The sequence below is a fragment of the Seriola aureovittata genome, chromosome 17 (assembly GCF_021018895.1).
Source record: "Seriola aureovittata isolate HTS-2021-v1 ecotype China chromosome 17, ASM2101889v1, whole genome shotgun sequence".
In the NCBI taxonomy this organism is placed as follows: Eukaryota; Metazoa; Chordata; class Actinopteri; order Carangiformes; family Carangidae; genus Seriola; species Seriola aureovittata.
The window spans coordinates 10,176,744-10,184,679 of NC_079380.1; the positions used below are offsets into that span (position 1 = coordinate 10,176,744).

A 7,936-nucleotide genomic window follows, 5' to 3' on the forward strand; every position below is an offset into this window, starting at 1 on the left:
TTGAATTCTGTACTGAATGTGTACACATATGGTTTTGTGAAACAATTGATGTGACGGTTTTCACAATCACATATTGCATAATAGCATCACAAATGTCTCTGGCTCGCTCTAAGAATACGGAGTTACACAGAGTTGGATGAGATCAGAAGGGGGTGGGGACGAGGATGGTCCCGGCATCTAGAGAGGAGGAAGGTCACCAAACACACTTTCCCACCCAGCCCTGCCAGACACATACACACACTTACATACAGTACGCACAAACACAGGTCCACCCTGCAGTGTTGTTTGTGCCAGATGAGGGTGTGATACATGACTGCTGTCACTGCTGCCTTCACTACATGAGCACTTGCGCAGCATAGCAACTGCACCGCAATATACTGCTCGCTGAAGATACAGTGAAACACTACCTGAGGCACAAAGCAATGCCATCTGCACGGCACTCGAGGGAAAGGAGCGTTTAATCAAATACTGACAAAGGTTAAAGTGCACTTCTGTCAGAATGATGCCACAGCTCTGTTAATGTATCTTTGTGAACATGAGCTTCATTTACCCAAAGTCCATATGAGTAAAAAAAATAGAGCCATCAATCCAACTGTACATTTAATTGTATAAAATATAAAAAAAGTATATCAAAATGCATACAGTACATGGTGTGAGAGCAGGCAGAATGTGTTCTCAGACAGTACAGTAAGTCCTGACGATGGCAGAAAAGTAGCACAGTATATAAATACACATTTTGTTCAAAATCTGAAAGCACTTACAGTGGCTTTCTGGTCGTAACAATACATACGCATACGTTATCAAGATCCAGGCGAAAGATAACACTTTTATCTTTGTGTCATCACTCAGTGTTCATCACTATGCTGCATGGACAAACTAAATGTCTTTTGTCTGAACAGGATGTTAGATGTTAGATCAACTTTGCTTCAATAAGCTCATCATTATATCATCATGAGGATTGTCACCGTTTGGACAGTGGAAAGTGCTGAAAGATTTATCGCTGTTCGAAAATAGAGAAAGAGATCTCTGTCTCTGGGCGTATCCATTCTTTGTGTCCCATCTGTAACCTCTGACTCCAAACCTTCCATACACTATGACTCACATAACCACATCCATGTTTCAGACCATACTCCTTTTTCCTGTCCTCCCTGTATGTACATAGAGGACCCTTTTCATATATCACATATGAACACATAACCTGTATTCAGTTCAGGCTTGAAGTGAATAGACTGTACGTTGTCTAATAAGAGGCTCAAAGCAGAATTTGAAGACTTCAGGAGTTCACTATTTTAAAAAAATACCTGGTGTTTTACCAACACAACTGATGTCCAACATAATGAGGAGTGTCAACACAAATATATTTTTGCTTTTACTGTTGCAAGCCTGAGAGCTTTTGTCACCATAAACCTGAATATTGGTTTTTTTCCATTATAAATTAAGCTGTTTTCTGAACATGTGCACCCAGTTTGGCTGTAACCAAATACCATCAATGTTCAGATTTCCAGTCCGGTGTTGTGTCATAGTGTCTTCTTTAAAAGTGTTAATGAGACACAGCACAGTGCAGTACAGTACATGAGTTTATAATAACAAAGATTTTGTCACAGTGAGTCTCTTTAAAACACCAGGAAGTGTGTCACTGAATAATTGTGATGACTCCGGATTTGACATTAACTCAGAATCACAATCGTCTATTGATAGGCTTTCTCTATCGCCCATGTTTCCAAATTCCACTGAATTGGGTTAGTGCCAGTGAACTTTGTCAGAAAGAGTCATGCCTCCACTGGTGAGATGAAAGCGCAGCAGCAGCCTATGTGTAAATATGCAGTCCTCAGGTTGGGAAAAAAAGGGGAAGAGCATAGGTCCAAAAGAAAGTGAGCAGAGCAGAGACTTTTCAGGAGCTGCCGTCTCCATTCTTAGTCTTGAGCACCACAAGGCTGACCATGACAGGGATCAGGCAGATGGGAGTTATCACCAGGGCGAAGACGATGACCGGCGGCGGGTCGCTCAGCTCCTCTGTGGGACAATCCTTGAAAAACTCGGCATGAATGTTCACAAAGGTCTCTTCCACCAGAGGGTTGGGCCATGGGATCAAGAGACAGTCAGAGATGTCCTCTGTGCAGAGGCTTAAGTTACTATACAAACTGGAAGGTGGAGACAGGGACAGTATGGAAAGTGATTCAGATATTGGAAAAATAATTATTCAATATTTTAAATGTTAAAACTGCATAGAACACATGCAACTTACCCTCTCACATTATCCCAAATGCACCAGTCAGTGCTGTTCAGTGATGCCATCGCACTCTCAAAATTTCTGAGACACAGATGTGTTGACAGGATTGAAAGGCAACCCATTGTTGGAGCGCCATGTATATCATTACAGAAGTTGCAATAGTACATACAACTGTGCGAAATATTCCCACAAGCTGCATGAATTGAAGAGAAACACAAAAAGAAAGAGAGGAGGGGAGGGGGAGTCAAAAAAGAGAGAGAGACAGAAACAGATTAGATAATGACAATAAACATGTGTTGCACATCTTCAGATCTCTTAGATTCTGGATGACTGTTCACAAGATTACACAGTGTGGTTATAAGGTCATGTCACCTACCAAATTTCAAGGCAGACTCTCCGTAAGTGGCGTCTAAAAGGGAGAAAAATCAGGTCTTTAGATTAAAAACATTAGCAAAGTAGACTATTGGCATTAAACCCCTCTTCAAATCTACAGTGTAAGCCCTCTCTAATAAAGTTCATTAATAAAGTCATGCATCCAAGACAAATTTCAATACAAAGAGAATTGTTGTCTATTGCAGCTCATGAGTTCCTTTCACATGTCCAGCACTAAAGCAGGCATTTGCAGCTGTAGAAGGCAGACCACACACTCACCGGAGAGAAAGGAGAGGAATACCCCAATGAAACCAAGTGCTCCCTTCATGTCAGAAAAAATGAATAAAGGTGCGCTTTCTCCAACTGATGACCATGTATAATAAACCTAAACCTCTTAGACTGTGTACAGCGAGGCATAACAGGAAACCCGGCAGGATGGAAGAGACGCAGTGTAACCTTCGGTTACCAGATGTCCAAACAGTGTTACCCGCGGTTACCAGATGTTCTTCGAAGATCTGTCTGACGGCCCTGCGCCTTGGCAGCAGTTCTTCCCCTCTCCAGCACACGTTTCTTTAGGATTTTCTTCCTTTTTTAAAGGGGTGGAGGCAACAAAGATTGTCCTCTCCATTCTCCCAAATAAAAGGGAGCACACCCAAGCTGGGCTGGACTCACATCTGAAAACCCTTACTCTTTAACTCTTGTTCTGCTTTTTAGTCTCAGTTTCTCACAGTCGAAGGCCTGGCCAGCTCACAGCATGTGATTTATTTGCCTTTTGGGCTGCCTCTGCCAAATAGGAAACATAAGTAAACATTTAGGGCTTAGCGTTTTGGGGTGGATGTAATCATGACTCTGCAGGGTGTGCTGTGCAGACAGCCATGATTTCATATTTAGGTTAATTTGCCCAAACCTGGAACAAGTTGTTGCTGACCAGCTGTTTAAAAGTCCATCTGTCTTTACACCCACATGCCAGTAAAGAAAACAGACAAAAAAAAAAGAAAGAGTGTGGGAAAATTTTTGTTCTTTTATGCCACGAGGAGCGCATGTGTGTGTGCTACATCTGCAAGGTACTTTCTCTCTGTCACTGCTCACCACTTTAAAGAGAAGTGAGAGAGAGCTGCTTTCATTGACTGAATGAAAAATGGAACGTATGGTGCATGTTTTCTCACGACCAACTTGTGAATTTGTGTCACTGGATCCACATGTTGGGCCTCTCACAACATCTGTTTGCCGAGCAGCATTTTGATTTAGTAATGACATCAGGAAATGTGTCTTTTCAGCAGAGGAGGAGCTCAGAGTTGGGGGGAGTTGGCAGGGGAAGGAGGGGGGACAGTCAGGGGAAAGAAAAAAAAAAAAGGAAGGCACAGGATGAGGAACAGTGAAAGGGGCGCTGCTCCAAATTTCCAGTTGTTTCACAACTCCGAGTTCATGCGTTGATCACAGACGTTGCATGGGGTGAATGACGAACAAATACAGGAAGTTGAGCCAGGTGGGGGCTGCTCATAATGAGGTTTCAGTTAACCTTTAACCCCAAACCATTATGGACCTTTTGTCTACTGCTGTTGACCCCTCACTGGTAGAGACCTCCCCAGGAGTTTGTCTTGGATTCTCAAGATAATACACACAAGGAGATCTTGGCAGAAAACAGGATCTCTGAGCTCTGCTTTCTGTGTTAGTCAGTCCAAGCAAATGAGAGTAAGGAACTGTTCCAAAACAAGCCCCCAGTGGACACAAACATATAATCACTATTTGAAACTGTAAGATATGCATACATATATAAAATGTAAACAGGTTAATGTATGTCTGCTAAATTAAAGTAAGATTAAATCAATATCTACCCATGTTCAGAGTTAATTTGCTATACAGATCTGCAGTTCATGGTCTATGATAAAGGAAGCTAGAAAAAGATTAGAAGATAAACTCACTAGCAGTCATCATGTCTGTTGAGTGATACTCTGTAGAGAGAAGACACTGGGTTATTCAAAGTGTTTATGGTCATCCATTAGATTTTTTTTTTTTTTTTTAAATCTTTAACATACTTGTTGTTGTGGCCGGTTGCACAGCCAACTGTTCATCTACCAGACCGTCCACTGTTGTGCATCCTGCTGCAAGAGAAATTCCAAAAATGGGAGAAATTAATATTTGGAATAAAGAGGAGAAGGAAAAGAAACGCTGCGATTCACAGCAGGAATTGATATTAAGCTGAATTATTATAGTATATACAGATTTCAGAACTTGTGAAAACAGAGGAGGTAAGAGGAAATGACAAGGCATAAACTGTATATTTCCTTTGTCAGCCATTACTCCTCAATATGTTCAACTCAAGGATATTGAAACCTACAATACATTCCCTTCCCACAAGGATAAATGATCTTAAGTAATAAATAGAAGCAACAACAGCATGACCCGCAATGTGAATTACGTAATAATTAAGTAACAATCTAATTTTAACATTCTCAACTAATACTACACCACAAAAACCTTTTAACTGTCATATTGTGATCAAAATCCCTCTGTGACCCTCAAACCAAACTGTTTTAAGTATAAAACTCCATCATGAGACTAGCTAAGCTCCTTTCTAAAAGCCACTGTCACTGAAAGCCCCTCAGCATTCCTCCTGAGAGGTGAGACAGAGGGCATGTAAAGAAGCTAATACCATAGATTAAGACAATGTAAATTTCTCTACTTACCCCAGATGAGAACAGTCATAAAACACCCAGAAAACATGAGTGAGAAACTGGTGGCTGTCATGTTGCCTGACACTGCTCTGCCTGTCCTCCCTGGTGGGCAGGGATTACATATCTCCACCTTTGTCCAGGAAGCCTCTATAACACAACAGGAAGCCGTCACTTCCTATGATGGGCTTATTCACACAACAGAGATCCTCTGATGAGGTTAGAACTACTGTGCTCCATTGGTGCAGCACCATCTCTCTCTCTCTGTCTGTCTCTCTCTTTATCTATTTCCTTTGCTCATCCCACCCTCTATTTTCAAACAGAAGGAGAGAAGGTGGGGAGAGCCCCACCTTCTCTCTCCCCACACTCTCTCTCTCTCTCTCTTTGTCTATACCTTTGACTTTGATTTTATTATTATTAATACAAGCAATATTTAGACTTCATTGTTGAGTTCACACAGCACTGGTTTCGTGCTGTTATTTTAATATGTGACAGCTTCTTTTTTTATGTTTCGCATGTTTCTCTTGAATGGAAACTTGGAACAGTATTTTTGTGCTGAGTAAATGTTAGCACCAGGAGCTGTGAAGCCAACTCACAGCCTGAGAGAGATGCATGATCGTTAATCATGATCCCAAGGGTTATTGCTACTAATTTGAGATTTGTGGGGGGGTGGTGGGGTGTAACCCAAAAGTAGCATTAAAAACCATGTATGATATTTTAAAGGTGTACTCCACCAAGTTAGTATAGCACTCCTATCAGTTAAAAAAAACAAACCATATTTCACACAGCTCCCACAGAAGGTGTTATACAACTTTATTCACATATGCAGTAATACTGTCTAAGATCTGTAACTCTGATGTGTAAAACTGGTGGAGTTCCCCTTTAATTTATCATCATTATATAAACTACATTTTCCAAATTAGGACTTCTGTTTCTTGTTGTCACTGTAGAGCATAAGACTTATTACATACCACTGGCTGTGAGTCAGAAATATGTTTTTTTTGTATCTGTGCTGCGTTACACCATCAGCAGTGTGACCCCCCACCCCGAACCCCCTCCCACCACCTCTGCGTCTGACAAAACACTGAGCTTCTGTGGTAATGAGAGGCAGCAGGGATCTCCAGTATCTCCAGTAGTACTGATGCACTTGTCCACGTCACTGAATGGCGAGTGCTCTTTCTCAGCTGCCGGCGCTTGGGAGAGAGCCAGGTAGCTCGGGGCCAAAATTGCTTCCACATTTCATTTCATATAAAGGAGGCTGCTGTTATTTTTTTATGCAACTGATTGAATTTTTTATTTTTTTTTTTGAAAACCCCACAAATAGAAGCTTAAATATACCCATCTGCATCAAATTTGCAGTGTGAATAAAGATAAATAGCTGAATGGATTTTCCTGCAAGGAAGTGCACAACAATTTTTTAGTGTTCTGTTTTAGGAAGCCAGAATAAGTCAAAGTTTGCTCGGCATGTCTTTCTTTTATGAATAAATGCTTCTTACATCAGTTACAGTCAGTTAATATTTAAAGAGGTAACCATTTCATCAGCTTACTTTGTGAATCTTTTCATCAGCAGGCCTTTGCCTCAGATCGTAAAAGCTGCAACATATTTTGAAGAGTTCCAGTGACAGCTGCCAAGAGCCAAACACACAGTTTATACAATACACAATTAAATACTTCCTGGTGATAACTGTCTCGCTCCCCAAGCTTATCTCCCCTCTCTATGTTTGCTATTGTTTGACAGTTCACTATCAGTGTCGGGCTACTTCAAATATCAGTGTAGACACACCAAACAGACTGTATCATCTGAGATACTTTTGCTCACTGGATGCACAATTAATTGCCAGGAATGCGCGGCATAAACAGCAGAACCAGAGAGCAGCAACAACGACTACAACAACACAGTGATCAGAGTCAGTCATGTTTGTATTGCACGATATGAAACCACAGCGTGCCCAGCCAGGTTTCTTGATCCAAATTAGACATGTATATGAGAAAATGTCATGTCACAGGATGAAAAGTAGCTGAACAGTGCCATCTTGTGTGTCAGAGAAGCAGCATTCCAGTGCTTTCCTTTACATCCTGAAAGGTTTATTTTTTTTAAGAACTATAAACTAGTCAATGGATTAGACGGCTGTAAATACAGACAGAATAATAAGAATTCACATCTTTACAGCTTATGAGATATGACATAGGATTAAACTTTACAGTACAACCTACATTTATCCTCAGACTGACATTTGACTAAGTGAATAAATAGAGCCATGTTTTTAATTAATATTTTAAGGGATGTGTCCTTGTCCACTGGAGCATCAAAGATTAAAATAACAGTTTAAAAAAAAGTTAAGTATACAAAATAGGTCTGTTTTCATAACCATAACATCCGTCCCTTTACTTTTTAGCCATGGAGTCTTGCGTAATGACACTCTCTGTCTGTGCCCAAAAGTATTGTCAAGTCATGCCTCAAACAACCTTAAAATATGTTGTTTGTTTTCTTCAATGCATAAAACTAAATGTCAGATATTTCCCTGGGTAATATCCTGAAGAACAGGAAAAAGTTGTGCTAGAAATTCTGTTGTGAAGAGTGAAAACAGATATGTTCATCATCAGAGCAGCAACATTTCAAGCATGAAAAAACACTTATTTATACATACAGTACATGACTTTA

General features: G+C 40.6%; 1 protein-coding gene across 3 annotated transcripts; it reads right to left on the minus strand.

Annotated features, from left to right (window-relative positions):
* Nucleotides 1-587: 587 nt before the first annotated feature.
* On the minus strand, nucleotides 588-5,535 carry ramp2 (receptor (G protein-coupled) activity modifying protein 2). 3 transcript variants are annotated; one of them, XM_056402571.1, is made up of 6 exons: nucleotides 5,290-5,535; nucleotides 4,639-4,701; nucleotides 4,525-4,554; nucleotides 2,607-2,639; nucleotides 2,246-2,423; nucleotides 588-2,141 (listed from the first exon to the last, which is right to left on the minus strand). In XM_056402571.1, the coding sequence occupies exons 1-6, from the start codon at nucleotides 5,348-5,350 to the stop codon at nucleotides 1,892-1,894; spliced, it is 615 nt and encodes a 204-aa protein (XP_056258546.1). In that variant the 5' UTR covers nucleotides 5,351-5,535; the 3' UTR covers nucleotides 588-1,891. The 3 variants fall into 3 exon arrangements, with proteins under 3 accessions (XP_056258546.1, XP_056258545.1, XP_056258547.1); XM_056402570.1 differs by having other exon boundaries at nucleotides 4,639-4,704; XM_056402572.1 differs by lacking the exons at nucleotides 4,525-4,554; nucleotides 4,639-4,701; nucleotides 5,290-5,535 and adding an exon at nucleotides 2,882-4,493.
* Nucleotides 5,536-7,936: the final 2,401 nt, after the last annotated feature.

Coding starts and splice junctions, on each gene's coding strand:
- ramp2 (XM_056402570.1), bottom strand. CDS start 5,350: ATGACAGCCACCAGTTTCTCACTCATGTTTTCTGGGTGTTTTATGACT. Junction 4,555..4,638: donor GCAACCGGCCACAACAACAA/GTATGTTAAAGA, acceptor TTCTCTCTACAG/AGTATCACTCAACAGACATG. Junction 2,640..4,524: donor AACAGACATGATGACTGCTA/GTGAGTTTATCT, acceptor TCTCCCTTTTAG/ACGCCACTTACGGAGAGTCT.